At 39.6% G+C, this 21681-nt stretch overlaps 2 protein-coding genes across 4 annotated transcripts; one reads left to right on the top strand and one right to left on the bottom strand.

Annotated features, from left to right (window-relative positions):
* Positions 1 to 514: 514 nt before the first annotated feature.
* On the top strand, positions 515 to 17108 carry LOC128444222 (monoacylglycerol lipase ABHD2). Of its 3 annotated transcripts, none has more exons than XM_053426559.1 (12): positions 515 to 626; positions 744 to 893; positions 1244 to 1302; positions 2551 to 2784; positions 3617 to 3792; positions 4115 to 4282; positions 4595 to 4778; positions 4971 to 5063; positions 5946 to 6047; positions 6136 to 6205; positions 8863 to 8947; positions 11756 to 17108. In XM_053426559.1, exons 4-12 carry the CDS (start codon positions 2570 to 2572, stop codon positions 11965 to 11967), a joined length of 1305 nt encoding a protein of 434 aa, XP_053282534.1. In that variant the 5' UTR covers positions 515 to 626; positions 744 to 893; positions 1244 to 1302; positions 2551 to 2569; the 3' UTR covers positions 11968 to 17108. The 3 variants fall into 3 exon arrangements, with proteins under 3 accessions (XP_053282534.1, XP_053282532.1, XP_053282533.1); XM_053426557.1 differs by having other exon boundaries at positions 744 to 1034; XM_053426558.1 differs by having other exon boundaries at positions 744 to 1069.
* rlbp1b (retinaldehyde binding protein 1b) lies at positions 14884 to 20016 on the bottom strand (the record flags this gene model as incomplete). Its single annotated transcript, XM_053426560.1, has 6 exons — positions 14884 to 15757; positions 17165 to 17275; positions 17396 to 17554; positions 17887 to 18065; positions 18834 to 19038; positions 19882 to 20016. Coding segments are annotated over 6 exons (918 nt in total), but the record flags the coding sequence as incomplete, so codon positions are not given.
* Positions 20017 to 21681: the final 1665 nt, after the last annotated feature.

The following is a 21681-nucleotide window of genomic DNA, read 5'->3' as shown; positions in this document are numbered from 1 at the left end:
TAAATGTATGACTACAGACAGCCGTCTTTTGTGCAATGAGTTTAGATATAACCGCGGCTTATAGATTGGTGTTATTCATGTTTAAATTATTATTATATATAAATTATGTTTGTGTTGATGATGTTTCTGTTATTATTAACTATTATGGAATCACTAGTGCTGTGTTATTGTTTTGGTTGTTTTTGTTCGTGTGTATGTTTTTGAAGAACTTTATTAACAAACATTGCAGATATGTGCTCAACACAAAAATATTGAGCAAAGGTGACAGTACAGTTCAATAAACAAACATAGATATAAGTCAGAAATAAAAAAATTCTTATTGTTCATTGAAAAGTTAATTGTGAATTTTGGACAGTTTTTACTTTTTTAGTCTACAGGCTGTAAAGTCTGGACATTTTCTTTAACTCCACACAGAAATCTTGTGAAATTAGGTTTGGTTGTTTGTCATTCTGTGAAATGTACCGCACACAATCATATTATAATGAAGTCATTGCTGTTGGTTTGACAGAATGAGGAAGTACACTAAACCGCATCTTGTTATGCTGCCTTTTGGTGCTGTAGGATATTCAAATTTTTCAAGAATGTCAAAGGAACAAAGCCGGAAGTGGACAATAAGCCACCAGTAGGTTTGTAATTAATATATTAAACAACAATATACACATAGCATAACGAATGTTGTATCTTTGTGACAACCAGAGAGCTAAATTCACTTAACGAGTAGCCCAAACGAATGGGGGTGGTAGATTTTACTTTCAGATCTAATCTGTCGGAGCCTGGTGAGAGCCTGTGAAGGCAGCGTGAGTTCCTGTGCTGCGAAGTGACGGTGACAGACACGGAGCTGAAGTCTGGGTGGATCCGACCAGAACCGGGACTCACAGCAGCCTCACACGATGGTAGCGCCTGGAAACTTCCATCTAAACTTTTTAAACAACCGCCCGAGCTGCGGTTTAAACTCCGTGCGGTGTTTACCCGTTTGCTGAAGTGTGGAAACACTTCGGTCTCACAGTTTCACCTGAGTGACAAAACAAAAGAAAGTAAGAAACTGTATCCAGCAGACAAGTGGCTCCAGGTCTGTCCTTGTTCAAGTCCTCCAAACACAGCGTATTGCTGTATTCTTCTTCCAGTGTTGTCGTTCATGTGTTAAACATGTGTGCCAATGGGACAAAAAAGCCAGTGACATTTTGTTTTTCTTATCAAGGCTTTTGTTAAGTTGTTCCTGAAGTTGTTCTTCTGTGTTTTCCAGCACTGAGTCAACATCATCAGACTGAAAGCCTATCAGTCTCCTCAAAGTCACACAACAAGGTGAGTAAAACTCTTCATCAGGGGTCATCATGCCAGGGGCGGATCTAGGGGTTTTCTTAATCAGGGGGCTATGAAGAGGCCACCGTTTACACAGAGATTATATGTCCAACATCCATGCAACTACCTGATTCAGTAAGGTGCACATGTAAACTCCTTGTTTACTCTTTTAGCTCTATAGCTTTGAGCAAAACCACACACAATTAAACATATCTTAAAAACTATTCCCTGTTTAAGCACATTGGGAACTTCAAAAAATCTTAACCCTACAAATGTCATATTTATGGTTAGTATTGTAGGTTAGTGGCTAATTTTTTTAAGACTACTGACAGGGCAAGAGGCAGATTACAGCAGGGGGCAGAGCCCCCATGGTCCCAGTTCAGGATCAGAATCACAATCAGAATAATTTTATTTGCCAAGTATATTTGCACATACAGGAAATAGCCTTAGTGTGGCTGGTGCACTGTACATACAAAAAACAATCGGACATGTATCATGCAAAGGCACTAATGATCATTATTAGCAACAGCATACTTTTGGACTGAATCATCCACCACGTGATGTTTTGTACCACGAGCAAATATTTCTAAATCTTGTATCTGGGATTGCAAGTGGGCCTCAGTGTCTGTTTACAAGTTGTCAGATTCTCTTGATGATCAGGAGAAAACCAGACTAACGACATTTTTCCGGTAGCAACAGCTCTTAAATGGCTGAGGAAGGCAGAATGGGACATTTTGATGTGTTTATGTGGACTCTTGCCACTTTTCTTAATGGAAAAGAGAGATGCAAAAGGAATTATTATTTGTTATACCTATATGTGAATCATTGTCTATAAGGACTTGCTTTAAAGACTTACCTTTATTCTGCCCTTGTCACAAAGATACCAATAATAATCCATTATAGTAATGGGAACCTTTCAAACCACCTAACAGATATAACAACAATCAAAACCCAGCAAAATATCAGGACACCAATCAAACAACACAAAGTAATAGGCTGATGAAATAAGTTAAAATCAACAATAGTAAAAATTAGATGGTCACACAAGGATAAACATGTTTAAAAAGATGGGTTCTGATTTGCATTTATCACTAATTACAACAGTTTATTCTGAGAGGGAGACACAGAGAGTCTTAATCAGAAAGGCAGAAATGGGCAAACTGATATTAATCTAAATTTGGTTTTAGAAGTTGTATTGTGTAAATATTTCTACTTCTATGAGCTCCCGACTTAATCGATTTCCCGTTTCAGGTCCTCTCTCGCACCTACAATGCCGACCCTCGAGGCAGGCGGTGACCTGCACGCACTTTGCTCCGAGCTGCCTGCCATGTTTGATGGCATGAAGATGGCAGCGGTGGCAGCAGCCCTGTACATCATCGTCCGCTGTCTGAACCTGAAGAGTACCACATCTCCACCAGAGATCGTGTACCAGGACACAGCGCTCGGCCGCTTCCTGCTCAAGTCCTGCCCCATGCTGACCAAAGAGTGAGTGTTTACTTATCAGAGTCTGGTTTGAAGTTTTGAAGTTTTCTAATGAAACTTGGACTGAAACATTGATCAACATTGAACTTACTGGTTTACTGGTTTGATAAAAATAAAAGACCACTAGTTGACCTCTGGCTTACAACCACTAATAGATTCTAATTTTGAGATTCTGACAACTGAAGGGATTCTGTTTGCGTCTTGTTTGGATTTTCATTGACTGTTAGGAAATAATATGATTCTGAGCTGAGCTAGAACTTGTTTCTTGACTCAGCGACTGACTTAACATAACATTAATAACTCACACATGACCTTGACACTCAGACACGATCCTGCCTCAGATATGACCTCCGAGCACTGGACTGAGATTCACATTTGAACACTGAGCTCGGGTAACCTCACTTCTATCTCAATCCACACTGAATTCTGATTCTGAAGAAAAAAAAGAAAAAAAAACACACCAAGGCAATTTCCTGTATGTGCAAATATACATGGCAATAAAAAGAATTCTGATTCTGATGAATGTATCTGGATTCTTTTAATTTCTCGTCTTTTGATCTGTCCTGAAGACAAAGTTTTCTCTGCTCCATTCTTACTCTCACATGGGGTAACACTGCAGCGTCATTAGCTGATCCTTTTCAGTTGATCTATTCATACAGTGCTGGTCAATGAAACGGCTCACGATGCCGGCATATTTGTCTGCCACCTCCTATGGTTGGACTGGTATGTCTTGCTGTCATGGGCTGGTAAACTTCCCAAAGACTGTGCTGAAGCATCTTTAAGGCAGATTTTACAGCTGCTGCATTTTATATAATATGATTCTCCTCCTCTTTAGATACATTCCTCCCCTGCTGTGGGGAAAGAGTGGTCATCTCCAGACGGCCCTGTATGGCAAGATGGGACGTGTCAACACACCAACGCCCTGCGGGGTCCGCAAGTTCCTCCCCATGCAGGACGGAGCCACGGCGAGTTTCGACCTCTTCGAAGCCCTAGGGGATCACAGCACAGGAGGTCAGAGGTCAAATACTAGTTCAAGCCCCTAAGCAGTCTGCTTTCGATTTACTGTATGTTAATCACCCAGTCACACAACTGCTGATGGTATATAGCTGAGATAACACAATAGTGATCAGTTTACCATTTTTGTGTTTGTTTGTTTGTTTATTGAGTCATAAGTGCTTGTTTGGATCATGAGTGGCTCAGCATCAAGTCACAAGCAGCTCATTCTACAGTATACACGCTAATGATGTCCCTCTTGGGAAAAAAACAACAGACACAGAGGCACACAATATCCACCCTTACACACGTGACTCCATTTTTTTATGTTGTCCGTCAGGTGATGTTACCATGGTAATCTGCCCTGGGATCGGTAACCATAGCGAGAAGAACTACATTCGGACCTTTGTTGATCATTCCCAGCGGCAGGGTTACCGCTGTGCCGTCCTCAACCACCTGGGAGCGCTGCCCAACATGGAGCTCACGTCGCCTCGCATGTTCACTTACGGTAAAGTAGGAACAGCACATGATTGCAAGCTTTAGTCTAACATCTTATTTTAGATTTTGGGCTTTTTAAATAAAATAAAATAAATTCTAAACATCTCTATTTGTCAAGGATTTTTTTGAACAGTTACAAAGTAATTCAACAAAAGAAATGAGAGACAGACATACAACTGTCTAACTAAATGACTGTGTGGAGAAAGGACTGGGAGAAGGGAGTAGGAGAAACTGAACACAATACAACATATTATGATTTTGATGTCAAACTGAAGTAATAATCAGTACTACTCAGTTGTAAAAGTGTCTGTCTTTCATTTAGGTTGCACCTGGGAGTATGCAGCAATGGTGGCTTACATCAGACGGGCCTTCCCCCAGACGCTCTTGGTGGTGGTGGGCTTCAGTCTTGGGGGGAACATTGTCTGTAAATTCCTCGGTGAGAACCTATCAAACCAGGAGGGCGTGCTGTGCTGTGTCAGCGTGTGTCAGGGGTACAACGCCCTCAGGTTGGTGGACTTAAAGGAAAAACTAAATATGGATATGACAGAAAATGTATTGATAAGAATACCTGAGTGATATATATCAGAAAACGAGTTCACCGTGAAGCTTGTTTTTAGAGCGCCAGTATCATAAAGTTGGTCCTGTGTTTTCTCCAATAGTGTATTTCTATGTGTTCATTGAAGCATTTCTGTGTTCAGTGCTCAGGAAACATTCTTACAGTGGGACCAGGGCCGCAGGCTCTACAACTTTGTGTTGGCGGACAACATGAAGAAGCTCATCCTGTCACACAGGTTCAGAAACACAACATGCAGTGTCTGCATATTTAACTGTTACAGCTGCTCAAAAAACATATTTATTGTTTAGATTCAGTTGTGTATGAAAAAAGCTGTAAACGAAACAATATCCAGTGGTCGAGGAAGTACTCGAACATTTTACTGAAGTGAAAGTACAAATAAATAGACATAAAATGTTCAACTTTAGTAAACATAGGCACTTTTAAATATAGTAAAAGTATTCAAAGTAAAACTATTTGCAGAGTGTACATCAATATAGCTGAGTCTTGGCGTTGCGCTCGTCGAAGGGGGTGGGGTCTAAAATTATGAAAACAACGATAATAGATAATACAATGCATTGTTAAGTTAGAAAGTACAGATATAAGAACACACATTTGATAATATATGAAGTGGAGTAAAAGGGACAAGTACCTCAAAATAGATCTACTTAAGTAAAGTACAGATAATAAATGTACTGTAACAAATGTACTTAAATACAGTAAATAAGCTTATTTAAGTAAATCATTTTTTTATAAATAAGCAAATTTACCACTGCAAATATCAAATGCAGAAGTGTTTTGAATTCCTGTGTGTGTTCTGCGTGTGAACATAAATCTTTCTGCAGAAACAATTGAAAACAAACTGATTTACAACACACTTGAATTAACATCAATTGGACGCAGTATATTCTTGACTATCTTGTCTACAGACAGAAAGAAATTTTATATATGCTGAAGAATCATGGTAAATGTATAGTGTAAAGCTCTGGATTAAACTGTTTAAATTATTTGTGCTCTGCTATAAATAGCGGACAGGTGGGTGTTAGGGTTTGCCAGCGAAACCACAACTCAACCTCCTGGCCTGATTTGACTAAATAACCCTTACTGTTTTGTTTAACAGGAGCAGTTTGCTGGAAATGAGCTCCAGCTGCATTGGTGATGCAGATCTGATCAAACTGTGTGCAGCCACCTCTCTGATGCAGATAGATGACAGCATTATGAGGTGAAAGCTTCTTGGATTTGGATTTTAATAGGGCCACTAATATCTTCTCCAAACTCTATAACTGATCTGTGTGTATGTTACACTGCAGAAAATTCCATGGATACAGCTCCTTAAAGGAGTACTACGACAAGGACAGCTGTGTGCACTACATCAACAAAGTAAGTGAAAAGTGTATTTTTACTACTGAAACCATGATGGATATAATTGTTCCTTCATCTTGATAATACATGTGGGTCAGTACCACATATTGTCCTCCAGGCTGCTTTCGACTTCTTCAAAGTACCAGAGCCCATCATAAATTTGATGAAAGCCTACCCCGAAGATCTGCAATTCTGCTTCACCACACTAGATGTGCCACCATATGGCAGCGTCTCCCCAATAGCATTCACGTGGCGATCGAGTTATTTATCAGAGCTTCAAAATGGGTAGTTGGTGTTGAGTGACAAAAAGTCGGGGGTCCGATTAACACCAATCAGGGCCTATATTGACGATATGACAACCCTGACCACAACAGCACCAGACTGTTTCATTTCTTAAACTCACTAATGAGATAGGTGGGCAATATGCATGGAGCAGAGCAACTCCATTCTCGACTTTATTATGGAGACGGCGACTCGGAGATCATTCTCCACGTTTAGCTGCGATTTGTATTTATTCTTTATGTATGTCAGGGCTGAGAAAGTATGTGCACCTCGTCCCGCAGTTCGTACAGGCGGCTCAGCACATTTCCCCGCATGAGCAAGTCTGATATTGAGTCAACGTGTTTTTATGTCGTTGACCATTTTTATCGCAATGTCAAGAATATGTTTAAGCTCTGGTTCAAGTGTTTTGCTTGCAAGAGATTCTCTGTGAATAATACAGTGCGTGAAATTTACGTGCGGCTCCACTTGTAAGACACTCGCTTTCAGTCCTGCCTTTTCCCCCAGCATCGCTCCTGCCCTGTCCCTAGACACACTAATACAGTTTTCTGAAGATAGTCCCTCTTCTTTTAGTTTTGTAAAAATGTCCTCACCTGTGCACGTCCACTCCAGAGAGCGGAGCAAAACAGCATTACATTATGTGGCCACTTGCAGTAGTCAACGTTTCCCTCACAAGAGTGAAAACATGGAGAGAATCATCAACACGAATGTGAGAAAGTGGTTAGGAGTCCCAAGATATCTGAGCGATATCGGCCTGTATGGACACGACATTCTCAAGCTGCCTATCTCAAGTATTGTAGAGGAGTTTAAATGCACCAACAGAAGGCTGGAGATGACCCTCACGTAGCACGTTGACATTGTGTGCCATGTTTATCAGGGAAGAGGAGGTTTGGGCCTAGGTCAGAGTAGACCCCTGTGTGACAAGGCTACTCCTTCTGAGGGGCAGGCCTGGGAATCTGGCATCAGGAAGAGGCAGCTAGATGTGCAAAGGGTTTTCACTCAAGCAATACAGGGGTAGTGGATGAAATGGGAAAGCATAGAGAAAAGAAAGATCAGCTGGAAGGACCTGTTGGGAATGGAAGCAAGCAGGATTAGCTTCCTGTTTAGAGCAGTGACTGAACGAAGACCCATCCTCCCCACTGTGCTCAACTCCAGCTACCCTCAGGCATATCCTCACTGGTTGTATAATACGTCTCCCCCAAGATAGGTATACATGGAGACACCACCAGGTGGTCAAATGCCTTGCAGCAACAATTGAAACAAAGAAAACTTCGACCAATGCTTTGCCATCCAAAACATCAAAGACTGTACAAAGGACAAAATTTGTCAGAGAAGGGGGAGAGGGACAGAGAGGGCTTCCTCCACTGAACAGGAGTGGTCAGTTGGAGTAAGACAGAGACCTGCGGTTTACAGTCCCATCACATATAGTTACTACCACCCTAAGACCAGACCTGATACTCTGTTCAAACACCCAGCACATCGTCTACTTTGTAGAATTGATTGATATAAGGATTATGCAACTGATTTCCATGAAATTGTGTGTAGGAGTGGGGTATGACCCAATGAAGAAAGTTTATGGATCTTGATAAAAAATGCAGGCAGACGGAACTGATATTTAAGAGTGTGTGTAATTTGGAGCAGATCCAAATGCATGTACTGTGGTTAATATTTGGCTTAATGTATTATTCGTTAAACTTGAAGGAATAGTGTAATAATTATTGGCTTTCTATCAGAGACTTAGACGAAAATATCGACAAAGCTATCATAAATTTATGAATAGTATGGAGCACATTGTAATTATGTTTGTGTAGCCTTGAAACAAAAGTTGATTTAAGGAAGTCAAGTTGTGCTTTTAGGGGAAGTTATACTTTGTTATTGTTTATATGTGGAAACATTTAATCCGTTGGCTAGCAACCTCCTAGTCCTATCCCGCAAGCCACAAATTGTTGCTTTCGCTTCACATTTACTCAAAAAAGTTATTTTTAGTGAGCTTCAGAAGAATAGATGAGAACATATGTTTACTTTGGGCAGAGCTGGGCGAGCTGTTCCCACCTGTTTATTTATGCTTGGCTTAAGTAATCCTCAGTTAGCTGCACATTAAACTCTCAGAATGAATGTGAATAAGCATTATTCCTGAATTAATTTGAATAGAGACATATGTCCAAATAATATAACATATGCAAATACTGCTTTTATCACTACCGCTACTTCTACATATACTACCACTCCTTCTGTTACCGCAACTACAGACACTGCTTCTACAACTTCAACACTGACTTAACAACCAGTAAACCATCTTCTGTGAATACTGATAAAAATACAGTTACAGTGTGTAACTAGGCCTTACAAAGTGATTTTTAGACAAACTGTTTTTGATCAGATTTTTTTCTGCACAGGTTACTGTGCCTCTCCTCCTGGTTAACTCCTCAGACGACCCACTGATTCATCAGTCACTACTGGCTATTCCTCGCTCACTTGCAGGTTTGTGGTTAAGATTCATTCATCACTGGATGTTAAGGGTACCTTATTCTTTTGTCATACATAAATACAGTTTTATCAAATATGTTGTTTGTTTGTGTATTGGCTTGTCATAATTCCACACAGCACATTTTTTTTGTCAGTGACCATTTTGGAAAAGAACATCTATGGTCTAAATAGTGAAAAATAACATTCACCAAATCCTTATGTCTAAGTCATCGTCATTGGTGCATAGTTGTGTTTTGGATGGCCCAATTCCTCACCCTGTAGAGGCCTCCTGCGGTGGCCGCAGGTTCAGTTCCAGGCCCTTTGCTGTCTGATGTTTTCCCCTACTCTCTCCCACTATCACACCTAAATCAAAGAGCATAGTACCTGAAATCCCCCCCCCCCCCCCAAAAAGGAGTCCACTATGTTTTGTTTAGCCCGACAGACACACAGTATTTTCATATTTATATTTTGTATTTAGATATTGTGTCATCAAATTAAATATTTTTTTATATGTTTTTCAGTAGCATTTTCCGTAGGCATTTTGACCAGAAATGTGCCTAATAAGCAAAGTCCATTTACCATAAGAAAGTATTTTTCACATATAATTATCCAACAACATGTGTAGTTACTTGTGGTAAACTACGGTTGTGTTGGTTGTGTCTATTTTGTGTGTTTCCTAGAGAGCAATGACTGCAACAGTGAAGCATTGTCCTCACAGTGACATGAGCACAGACTAATGTGAAGTGAATGAACCCATGGTCCTCCATTTGGAGCTGGACTCTCGAGCCAGAGTCTTAATTGTTGATAAAGTCTTGTTGGAGCTACCTACTCAGCAGCGGCGAGCCTAGACACTCTTGTTGAATTTTTCAAGGCTATGTGATCTGCTCAGGCTGCTGGATTATATATATAGAGCAGGGTGCAAGTGTGTGTGTGTGTGTGTGTGTGTGTGTGTGTGTGTGTGTGTGTGTGTGTGTGTGTGTGTGTGTGTGTGTGTGTGTGTGTGTGTGTGTGTGTGTGTGTGTGTGTGTGTGTGTGTGTGTGTGTGTGTGTGTGTGTGTGTGTGTGTGTGTGTGTGTGTGTGTGTGGCTTGTGTCTTGTCTTACGTCTGCAGGTCACATTCACTGACCCTGTGTGTGTAAATGAGTGGGTGTGAAGACTGAGACCTGGACAAATTAAATACTAAACTCGCCCTGTACTTCAAGGAAACGTGGTTACTCAGGATTTTAACGTTTGCTCTGCTGCTCATTAACACTGTGTAATGTGTTAACAGACTGACGTAGTAGATCCCAGTTACCCAGTGAGTGAGACTCATTGACCATGACACACAGAGATGCTGGCTGTTTGTTATGGCTAACTACCTTATCAGTAACGTCATGGCTGTCCTAGAAACCGTGTACCTTTGTTTTCAGGAAATGACATTTGAGTGTGAGCTTCAGAAAACTATGTTGCACACAAAGGAACAAATCTTTAAGCTCTTAAGAGAATGTGAGAAGACTAACCCGTCTCTTAATGTCTCAAACCAAAATAAAAGTGGATTAAACTACACAGGCAGAACATGTTATCTTTAACCTTACATTACATTACTTATTTTTTTTACTTGATAACATTTGCTTTAGAATTTTTACATAATAATGTAATTTATTCAGAAGAGACCCAAGACCTAATAATAATGGAAATATCAAAGTAATGATCTCAAGTTTTGGTAATGTTTTGTTACCACTCTCTCATAAGGCACCATTTATAAAGGATTTATACACATATGTATACAAAGTAAATCTTCGACAATAGATTTTTAAGAATTGTTTAGTGATAATCATTTATTATCTAGAGGCATGAGGCCATTGTGTAGGCTTTACTGCTTCACTTTTTAGTTCTATAAAATGTAGTTGAATTGGGGAGAACCTTTTTCTGTATGAGCAGGTGTGTATGTGCGTCTACAAAAGCAATAGGTCTGAGTGTGACGATGGTGTAGAATGACAGAAAGGGAAAGGAAGAGGACGCAGGTCTGTGTGGAAAAACAAACGTCTTTACCCCTGACCTCACAGGGAGTCACTGAACCATTTTAATGATACCATCTCTTTCTAAGTAGAGGGAGGGTTTAATTATTTACCCTCCCACCAGCAAGATCAGGACGCCTTTAATTAACAAATGCCTGGAGATGCTTATCAGAGTGACACGACAAAGTGAAAAACGTTTAGAAATTCCGCTGAGTTTGAAATGATCTGCATGGAGGATGTCCTTCTGGGGAGTGCATCATGTCTAGGATTTATTGGTTCTACTCTACGCTTTTGATGAATTGCCACAAATTGAGTGACTATATAATCTGTGAAATGGTCTCAGGTCTCATTGAGAATATGCAGTCAGTTTGAAGCTCTCTGCAGCTCTTAGAATTGTGTCATATTTTTGTTCTTTTTCTTTACATAGACTTTGAATTTACCATTATCAGTTTGTCAAGAGTTGACGAAAACCAAACCTGAACTACCAGGGTAAATATTGGACTTATTCTGGATGCTTTTCCAACCTTATAGTCAATTAAACTTGATGAACCAGTTGAACAGTCTGTCAGGGCTCTGTGTTTAGGGAAATATGTAATTACTCAATCATGTCAGTGAAGTGAAACATGACACATATGGACAAATGGACAAATGTGTTATTTAGCTCTAATGGATCATGTCATCACTATTTTAGTATCCCAACTTGTTTTCCCTCTAATAGACTCTGTACTTCTATGAGTCTGGTGTTTCAAAGTATGAAATGCTGGCACTAAATAAGTTGCCACCACACCACACTCTTACCCCTCCTTCTATCTGTCGTCCTCTCTAGAGAAGATGCCCAATGTGATATTCGCCTTAACCCAACACGGAGGCCACCTGGGTTTCTTCGAGGGAGCCGTGCTGTTTCCCCAGCCGCTCACCTGGATGGACAAGGTCATAGTGGAGTACACAAACGCCATGTGCAGCTGGGAGAAGAACAAGCCAGCCTGCCAGAGGAGCAGCCATCAGGACATGAACCCCTGCCTGCAAGCACAAGGGTAACCCTTAGTGGGTAACACATACTGTACATACAGTATGCTACTGGAGACAAAAGACCATAACAAACACACACACAGCCCTTTGCTACTGCGCTACTTTGGTACTAATGGCCTTAACCCAGCTAGATTAACTAAAACAGGCTGATGGAGGTGAGTAAAAACTAAGTGAAAAGTCAAACTTACAGATATAATAGAACCTTCGAGGATAATATGACCCCTACCATCCCCTTTTGATCTCACTTCATCTGTAATGCAGCAACAGTTCACCCCCTGCAGGTAGCTCAAAAGAAGTTTCCCCCCCCCCCCTCGGAGTAGAGATTTTTATCATCAGCCATAACATTTAACCATTCAAGGTAGCTGTACCACCACCAGCCACCAGGTTGTGAAGCAAAGCAGTATCCATGGAAATGTTAACCATAACAATGAAAATCACATCAGCTACAATCAGATTGTTCAGCTTTACATTACGTTTACTAGCCATGAAACCATGATTTCCCTTTTGAACATGTGTGATGGGAGGGGTAATTATTTTATTATTATGTACACAGTCTTGTACTTTTGCCTTTTTCCGTTATCCAGTGTTTTTTTTCTGAATCAAATATTTTGTGGTCATGATCAATCTCGTAGCTGCTCGGCCTGCTTATTCCAGGCTTAAAACTTTTTTATAACGATTTTCTGAAACATCAATGGAGAAAATGAGTACCAGAACTGTTCTAGAGAACTGCTCTCAAAGTGGGTGGTCACTGTTAAGCTCTATACTTGAATATCCATCAGTCAGTTGACACACACACTTCACTCACTTAGAGAAAGTGTGAAGGCAACAGATTGAAGTCTTGAAATCTTAAGAAGAAGAATTTCAAAAATACCTGAAGCTTCAACATATTTGAGTTTCAGCTTCTTGAATCTGATGAGCACCACAACAACATGGTTTATGGTTTACAGTGGGGATTTCCAACTGTTGTTATGGCTCAGTATAATATAAACTGGCCTCAAACTGGGATTTTTATTTCCTGAAGCTGCATTTTAAATCTTAGATATGACAATCCTGTTGTTTTATTGCAGCAAATTACTGTTAAACAACATGCGGTTTGGTTTGATTATGTAGTTTGAGGCTTCATTTTGCTCACTGGACACTGCTGCCCAGTTTCTTTGCGTTACAATGGTGTGTGACGGATCATCTAGCTGCATTCTTGCTCCTGACCTTCAGAATAAAAGACTCAGGTCACATCAGCTTTAAAAGATGTTACAAAAACCCAGTCAGAAAGATATTGTATTGGTTTCTATTTAATAACATTTTTAATGATTTGTGTAGTTGAATGGAAATATGGACCCTACATACAAACTACCTTTAACATTGCACTCCAAACAGTGTAGGTGTCTGGGTCAGCTTGTGCCATTCAGTTTTTGTCCCACAGGCCCAACTACAGCTGCTTGAACCCTTATGCCTCCTGTTGTAGGGGGTTGGAAGAAATTTTCTAAATGATGCCATTTATTTTGGGTTATAACGACAAAAATAAGCTTTGACACATTTACAAACCAGAGCAGATTGTCAGAAAATAAACTGAAGCAAATGGCTGCTGCATCAAACCTTGTTTACGAATAGTTCAACAGGAAGGAGAGAAGAGTGTGTGACTGGGACGAAAACAGCCAGTGTATAAAATTTAAAATGTAGTGTTTGATTCTCAGTTGACACACTTACACACAAACTAATGGACCAAAGCACTTTTGACTTTAAATACAAAGCAGCTCATCTTTGTCATTTTTAATGATGCTACTGCATTACGGCCACATAACCAGCACATATGACTTTGCCTCAAATACAGTGGAGTTCTCCTATAAGACAATATTTAAACAAAGGCTAACTACTAGTTTTAATACGTTTCCAGTTTCCAGGTTTTGTATTAAGCTGCTTATTGCTGCATGCAAGAAAGATTGGAGTTTGCTGTGTAAAATAATGATGTATACATAGTTAATATCGTGAGTGGAGGAGTGAAAATGTTTATTTCATTTAAAACACGGGACAGACTTTAGCTGTGTCTCATGGTTTGGTAGATTTCCATGTGTAATGTGTTGATACAATAAGAGGTCAGTCAAACGGCTCAGTTGAGCACATACCTCCACCAAGGCTCAAAAGACCCCTTATATTCAGTCAAGCTGCACCAAATTTCACAATCTCATAGAGATCAGTTCCTGTTCCCATGATTTATTCCCTGAGAAAACCGTGAAAATCTTAAAAAACGACAACACAGCACATTATAGTTCTGTACTTGAAATTCCAGCGAGTTGAATCTGAGCTTCGTTGATATATACTGGAATTTCTGCCAAATTCCATGCAAATATTTAGAATATTTGCTAAAAGACTTAAACAGCACTGCTTGATTGATGACTAGAAGACAAACTGCATTGCTGGCATCACTTTGTATAATTAGAACTCTGTAGAGTGACAGTCTGTAACACTCCCCTTATGTAACCACATTCAAATTCACTAAATCCAGATTCTTATTTGGATCTGCATAAAATTACAAAACATAGACCCTTTTTCGCAATGTTAAATTAAGTAAAACAAATTGGATCTGCTCCCTGTATCTGGATCCGGACTAAACTTTAATAGGTTCTCTACTGACCCGTACCACATCCATACATAAAGTTTAGAGGTAAACTGTTCAGTAGTTTTTGTGTAATCATGCGTACAAAATCAAAAAAACAAACGGAGAGGGGTAAAACATGCTCCTTGGTGGAGGAAAAGAGCAGAATTTTCTGTGCTGGAATTCCTTTTTTATTTCTGTGGTTTATTTTGGTCGTTTTCTTCATGACTTTGAGAAGTGTCTATGGTTTGTGTTTGATGTTAAACTGAACTGAATCCTAAAACCTGCGGCAGCAGCACTCCTCTGTCTATATGTACAGTACAGTATGTCCTGCCTGTTACAGGTATAGACTCTTTCGCCTGCACTTTACTTGCCTCTACAGTTCTTTTGTACAGTATGACAATGTGTATCCTTATATGGGTGTAATATGAATGTGTTTTGATTGTTTTTTTATTTGAGCACACCCATTTATTGATATTTTCCACAAACATTTACGTTTGTTTATTTTAACCTGATCAGGGTATCTCTTCTTTTTTTTTTATGGATTTTTAGATTGATACAAATACAACTTATATTTATATACAGTTTATTGTACATTTATTGACATTCTTATTGGTGCAAGGGGTAAAACTTGTAACTAATAGTGATATTGAAGAACATTCTAAAAGTTGCAATATCAGCTTTCATTGAGAGACTGGGGGGAGTGGAGAGTGGAAACTGAGTAATCTGGGGCCTGCCAGTGTCACAACAAGCTGTGTGGATGAGCTATAGTGTGAACAAAGCACAACTTCACAGAGGAGCAAGAAACAGCGTCTCAGTATGCTGCTCAATGCTACTGATAACAGATATAGAATATACAGAATACTGTAGAGTGGAGTAATGACTGAAGGTTGAGAGTCAGAGGCGCCGCCTTTTCCTCCGTTCCTGTGCCTTGTCAGGACCTCTGGCAAACAACATCACTCACACACTCATGACTTTGAATTTCATTCATTTTTTTCTCTCTCTACAACCACACAGCTAGAATTTTAGTCTCCACAGTCTATGGGAGTTTGCAATATCTTAATGATCGATGGAGGATGTTTAGTCAAACAGCTTGGCAGCTATGGCCTTGCCGTCGTACTTGGCGCCTTTCCCGTCAAACTCAGACGGCAGGATGTCAGCGTCAAACTCCTTGTAGTAGTTTTCCAGCTCATCTCCATGGACGAACACCTGAGGCAGGGACGACAATCTGTTAGTCATCTCAGACTGTGTATTCAGTTTGTAAAAGTGTGATAATTTTTATTTAATTAGATTTTTAAAACTATAAAAACGTGAGGTGGGAAAAATCCATAAACAGACTGGTACAATTTTGAAGTGGTAGTTTAGGTCTTATGATTATTAGAGTCGGCAGCCTCCAGACTGCTGGGCTAATCAAAGAAAAATGTGACACTAATATTAGCATGCGAAAATCCAGCATTATCAAGCAATGTCACATGAAAGCTATTTAAACCAAACCAGAAAACATGACCCTCCAATCTGGAGTAAAAATCTACTTTAACTCATGTTACCTTCCTTTTTTCTCACCTTACAAGTTTTTAATTACATGATCGTTACAACACCAGGTAGACTCTGCATTTATATCTTATTGTGGAAGTGCTGCACTTAAATTTCCCTCCATCATTATTGCATCCCAAAAGGGTCTGGGAAGAAACAGCCGTAGCTACAGTTATATTGCTGTTTATTTTTAATGCACTTGATTTGATGATTATAATTATTATTTGATGACCCTTAAACTCCTCACATAACACTTCTCACTGCTAAACTGTCTCCTTGATTTTCATTCAAATTTTTTGCAGCTTCATTCTGATGATATTCAGATTTTAATTATCTGTCAGGATAGTGAAAACAACCCAATTATGAGGTCGTGGTCCACGATTTAATTCCATAACTCAGCATTGCTGAATCCTCAGTGTCAACTTTGATCATAACCTCACTCTAATTAAACATGACAAATTAGTGGTTCAATATGGTTTTGATCCTCTCACAAGGATTTCAGGGATTAGAACACATATTTTCTGCTACAAAAGTATAAACTGTTTTTCATGCTTTATAAACCAGTCGATTGCCCTGCAGTAATTCACTACTCTCTGGTACCAAAGAAAAATCCCTTCCCTGTCTCCATCTCATCTTAAACTTTTAACTCAGGCTAAGGATTGTGATAATATGTCAACTATCAAATTTGCTTCTCTTCACTGGCTACCTATTGTTTTTAGAACTGATTTTAAGGTTTTACTTGCTAAACCCAGAGAGGCAGAGCCCCATGTTATTCATCAGATTTGTTACTGATTTATGTTGAAGCGCTGCTTTTAATTGTCATTGTTTCCATTGATATACAAAGGTGACAGAACCTTTGTCTGAGGAGATCAGAGATGACTTGTATTTTTAATCACTGTCAAAACAAAAAAGAATAACAACTGGCTTGTTTAAAATGCCTTTTTTTCCAATTTCTTTGTCATTTTATTGTGATGCACTTTGTAACTGTTTTAAAATGTGCGATGTTAATAAAATGGTTATATTGTTATTGTTACAGTGTAGTCATTATTATCATTAGTATTGTATCAACTTTGTCAGACTCACTCTCTCCAGCAGCTTGCCCTTCATGAGAGGTTTGACCACGTTGTAGGTGGTGGTGAAGTACCAGGGCTGGTGGATGAAGTGCACAGCTTTGAAACGGGCAGGGAATGAATCCTGGTGGAAAAGAAAATTAAGAGAACATTAAGTGACTTTCTGAGAATAAATATTTTCAGCAACAACTTTCTAACTGTCTTTAGTAACCAATTAGTCCAGGGTAAGAAAGGGTTTTCCAACCTGCAACATGTCCACCATCTTTTTGAGCTCAGTGGGTTTGATTCCTGACGCCTGCTGCATAGTGAAGCCCTTGAAGTTCTCGATGATGCAGAACCCGTTGATCTGAGTCTCTTCGTTCTCCAGCAGCTTCTCCAGGATCACACAGTAGGCACGAAGGATCTGAAATCACACACAGACATGCACCATGCTTGTTTGCTTAGTTGATAAACAGACATCCCAACTCTTGTGCACAAGGTCACAAATAATGTACCTTCAATATACATGGTAGAGACCAATGGGTTTTTTCATGTCGACTATTTAACTTTTGTGTATGTTCAAGTAAGCCAAAGTAAAGTCCAGTAAAGATTAAAACTTTTCGAAAGTAGAACTCAGGCCAAAGTGTTCCAGGCTCTGAACAGTATATGATATAGAAAACATCTAAGGCAATATCAGATTTCTGCATCAAATAACAAACTAATCTAGAATTTGAATGAAAAGTGAGCACTGCTAACCTCATCGAAAGTGATCTCCTCATAGTCCCAGTTCTCGATGTTGAAGAGCAGAACCACACGGCCATACTTGTCTCTGCTCTGCAGGATGCCAGGGTAGCCGGCCTCGATGGTGCTGCGTACGGCCTCCGGGGTCAGATTCTCAAACAGCTCAGGGTAATCCTTCCTGAATCGCACGTAGCCTATAGAGACACAGGAGCAGCTTTTGAGAATTTGTGAGTTTTTTTTGTGATCACGTCCTGTTTGGTCCTGTCGTCCACTGGCAATTTGATAGAAGTCCTTCTTGCAGCTACACTGTGAAATACTTGTTTTCATGTTGATTTAATTACACTTTTATATATTTATTTATGATTGAAAACCCAAATTATAAAATGTATTCTGTTAATGAAAAGTTTGACTGGGTCACACTCAGCTGCACTGGAACTGCAATGGAAACAATTTAACCAGGCAGAGTTCCTGTGTGTCATGATGCTCTATATGCTGTTTCACCCTGGCAAAGACAAATATCTTGAAACACAAGAGCACTACCAAATTAATTGTTCATATTATATCAACATTGGTGCTCTATCAGCCATTAAACCATGTGACACTTGAATAAATATACAATATTAACCGTTGCTATACAAGAGCGAATAGTGGAGATTAGGAATTTCTCACTACTTGAAACATAATTACATTTGTTACGGATAAACCGGGAAATAATTATTTTTGTTAGGGCAGCTTTGGCTGAGGGGTAAAGCGGTCGTCCTCCAATCAGAAGGTGAGCTATTTGAACCCAGTCTTTCCCAACTACATGCTGAAATGTCCTTGGGCAAGATACTGATACTGAACCCCAAATTAACCGTAATACCTATTGGAAGTCGCTTTGGATGAAAGTGTCAGCTAAATGATATGAATATGTAAAAAAAAAATGGCACTTTAATCTGTTTTCAACACTTTCTTAAATTTACCCTTCATAAGTTCAAAGGCTCTGGGCACGTCGTATTTCCTGGCACGGATGAAGCGGACCAGCAAAGTGTCGGGTTTCTCCCCGAAGGTGGTCTGCACTCCCTTGGCCAGATCATCGCCTGCGTCCGCCTTTTCCTTTATCATTCCTCGCAGCTCCTTCACCGCAGCCACCCGCTTCTCATCTGTCTCGTTCAGCTCATCCTTTGCCTGCAGGGGGAGCCGGGCCAGAGGGTAAGCTCACATTCTTTGCTCAGTATTTTGGTTGTGTACACCACAGGGTCAGAAAGGTGAAGATTTCATAAATAAAAGAAATTGTTTATCAAAGTCTGTTAAATTTAGCTACAGCCAAATTTTTCCTTCTTGACAGAGCTAGTGGATTCTATTAGCAGACAGATGGTAAGGTAGTCATGCTAACTGGCTAGTGTTTGTGTGTTGGCTCACTTAAGTTAGCTGAATTATTGGCCTCTTCTCATGTTTTTCCTCATGTTTGTACTGTTTTCCTTTAAGAATATATGTTAAACTAAACATCTGTTATGATAAAGAGAAAGTACAACTGTAGGCTACTGGAAGCTAACATGTTGCAAATGTCAACTACCCTGCATAGCCGAGGTGTCTAAAACACCCTGTGTCTGCTAATATTAATGATTAGAAAATAAAGATTATAATTCTGGATATATTTAATGTATAGTTTTGTGCAGTTTAATATATCAACCATATAGAACTGTTAAAAAGAGCCTGCTAACACACAGGTGTTGTCAGGTATTCTGCCTAATTCAGACCTCTCCTGGTGTCAAACTTGTGACGAATTAAGCTACGAATTACGAGAACTAGATTTGAGAATTGATTGCAATGATAAAGGTGTAAGTCATACATTCTTAAAAGGTGCAGGTGAAATAAAAAGGAAGTCAGATATACCACAGACTCCTGGAAGGAAGTCGAATCAGGCAAAGAAAAGTGTACTGTGAGTGCGCAGGGAGCTATAGAACTGTTCTATGTCCTGATGTCTGATGCTGTTTGGTGACGTCTCTGAACGTTTGTTTGTTCGAGTACCTTCTGCTTAGTGTGGTCTGGCAGACTGGCACAGGATCCAAACACTGGCCCGTGGTCCTTGACGGTGAGACGTTCCAGCTTAGCCCTGAGAGCCTGCTCCTCCTCCGACACCATACGGTAAGTTCCACTCTGAAGAGACAAGAGACAACATTAATGCAACAGACACAAAACACAAACACAGCAGGTCAAACTTATATACTGGTTGGCATCATGGACATGTTTTATATTTTATTCAATTCACTGGTTTAACTAATGATAATATTATCTGTCAAATAACTTTAATTACACTTTATAACAAAAACACCATACATTTGAGGAATCACATAATTGTAGGATAGTCAAGTCATATTATTCATATATTATAATGCCCAAGTCACAAATTCATCTCAAGGGGCTTGTCAACCTCTACAGCCACATCACGTATATCCTCTTTCATGCAGCAGAACTTCTCATAAGTTACATTTTGTTTAAACCTAAGAAGATCTATACCTTAATCAATTCCAGAATTGAACATATTGTGATCTACAATAGTTAATTTCTGAAAGCAAGATAGTTTTAAATTATTAATTATTAATTAACACATTTCTCTAATCGCAGGAAAAATCTCAACTACTTCGACCAAATGAGTCCTGGTGGTGAAGACTGGTCCCTGCAGTTATCTTGAACTGACAACTAAATATAATTTATAAAATTGGATGTCAATCCCTATTTTTCCTCAGCTCTCTATGGACATTAAGCTCACATTACACTGTTGAATGTGTCATTTTTACAGATGACATTTCACCATAGAAAAGCATCGGTGTAATAAAAACCATTAATAATAAATGACTTCTGTTTATCTGTGCCGGGTCCAGGGCTTTAACATGAGACATAGCTCACTGACCTAGCGGCAAAAAGAATGGAACAAATGCATCGTTAATGTTAGTAATGTGCTTTTCGTAGATTACAACAAAAAAAAAGAATAAACCATGCTGCATATTGCTTACTTCTATTATCCCTTCATTGTGGGAATAGTGACATCCACACTCTTCTGTATGTACAGATCAACACTTAAGTTATTTAGCCTGTAGTCCGTACTGCTGAGTGGTTGTTTGACTGTTTTTTATCTCTTGCATATTTCTTTAGTCAAAAGCTTGATGCCTTGCTATGCCAGTGCAAAAACAAAGTCTTGTGCTGTTTAAAATGGGTCTAATCCACGTGAAGCAACATGCCTGTCCAGCGGTGTTCCAGGTCCACAATGAATGGGCCTCAGTGTTTGCTTAATCTCCCTCACATGAGTCCAGTAAAGCTTGTAAATTCATGTTAAGGAATACCCGTTGGCCTGAAGCAGGGATCAGAGATTAAGCGGCTAAGGCTACTGTAGCTGTAGACGGCATCCACAACAATGAGCTTTGGTGTTGAGAAATGTTGAGCTGAGGATGAATTGGTATTTGTGCTGAAGAAGGCGATTGCCTGATGGACGTATTACTTAATACCAACCCCATTCATCCCTCCACGCCACTGGTAAAGCAGTTTTAAAATGAGTAGAAGTGCTAGTACTTACAACCACAGCCATGTCCTCTGCTCTTTGAATCAGCTTTGTACTGGAAGAAAAAAAAAATGAATTTCAGTAAGAAAAAGAAGAAAGACAATTGACACATTGTATAGTCCACATTAATCCCCCTTCATCTCACCCTCTCTCCCATCACAAGCTAGCCTCTCTGTGCTATATTTGGCACTCGCCCTTTCCTGCGTGATTGATCAGGAGATTTAGGGTCGGCACTCTATTGTTTCCTAATCAACACGCTCACGCTCACCGTT

This window comes from Pleuronectes platessa, chromosome 7 (genome assembly GCF_947347685.1).
Source record: "Pleuronectes platessa chromosome 7, fPlePla1.1, whole genome shotgun sequence".
In the NCBI taxonomy this organism is placed as follows: domain Eukaryota; kingdom Metazoa; phylum Chordata; class Actinopteri; order Pleuronectiformes; family Pleuronectidae; genus Pleuronectes; species Pleuronectes platessa.
Note: the sequence above shows the minus strand (reverse complement) of the source record. Positions and strands in the feature narration are given on the sequence as shown.

Excerpts from the sequence above, each read along its gene's own strand:
- LOC128444222 (XM_053426559.1), top strand. The coding sequence starts at position 2,570 with ATGCCGACCCTCGAGGCAGGCGGTGACCTGCACGCACTTTGCTCCGAG. Across the intron at positions 2,785-3,616 it reads TGCCCCATGCTGACCAAAGA|ATACATTCCTCCCCTGCTGT; the intron begins GTGAGTGTTTAC and ends CCTCCTCTTTAG. Across the intron at positions 8,948-11,755 it reads TATTCCTCGCTCACTTGCAG|AGAAGATGCCCAATGTGATA; the intron begins GTTTGTGGTTAA and ends CGTCCTCTCTAG.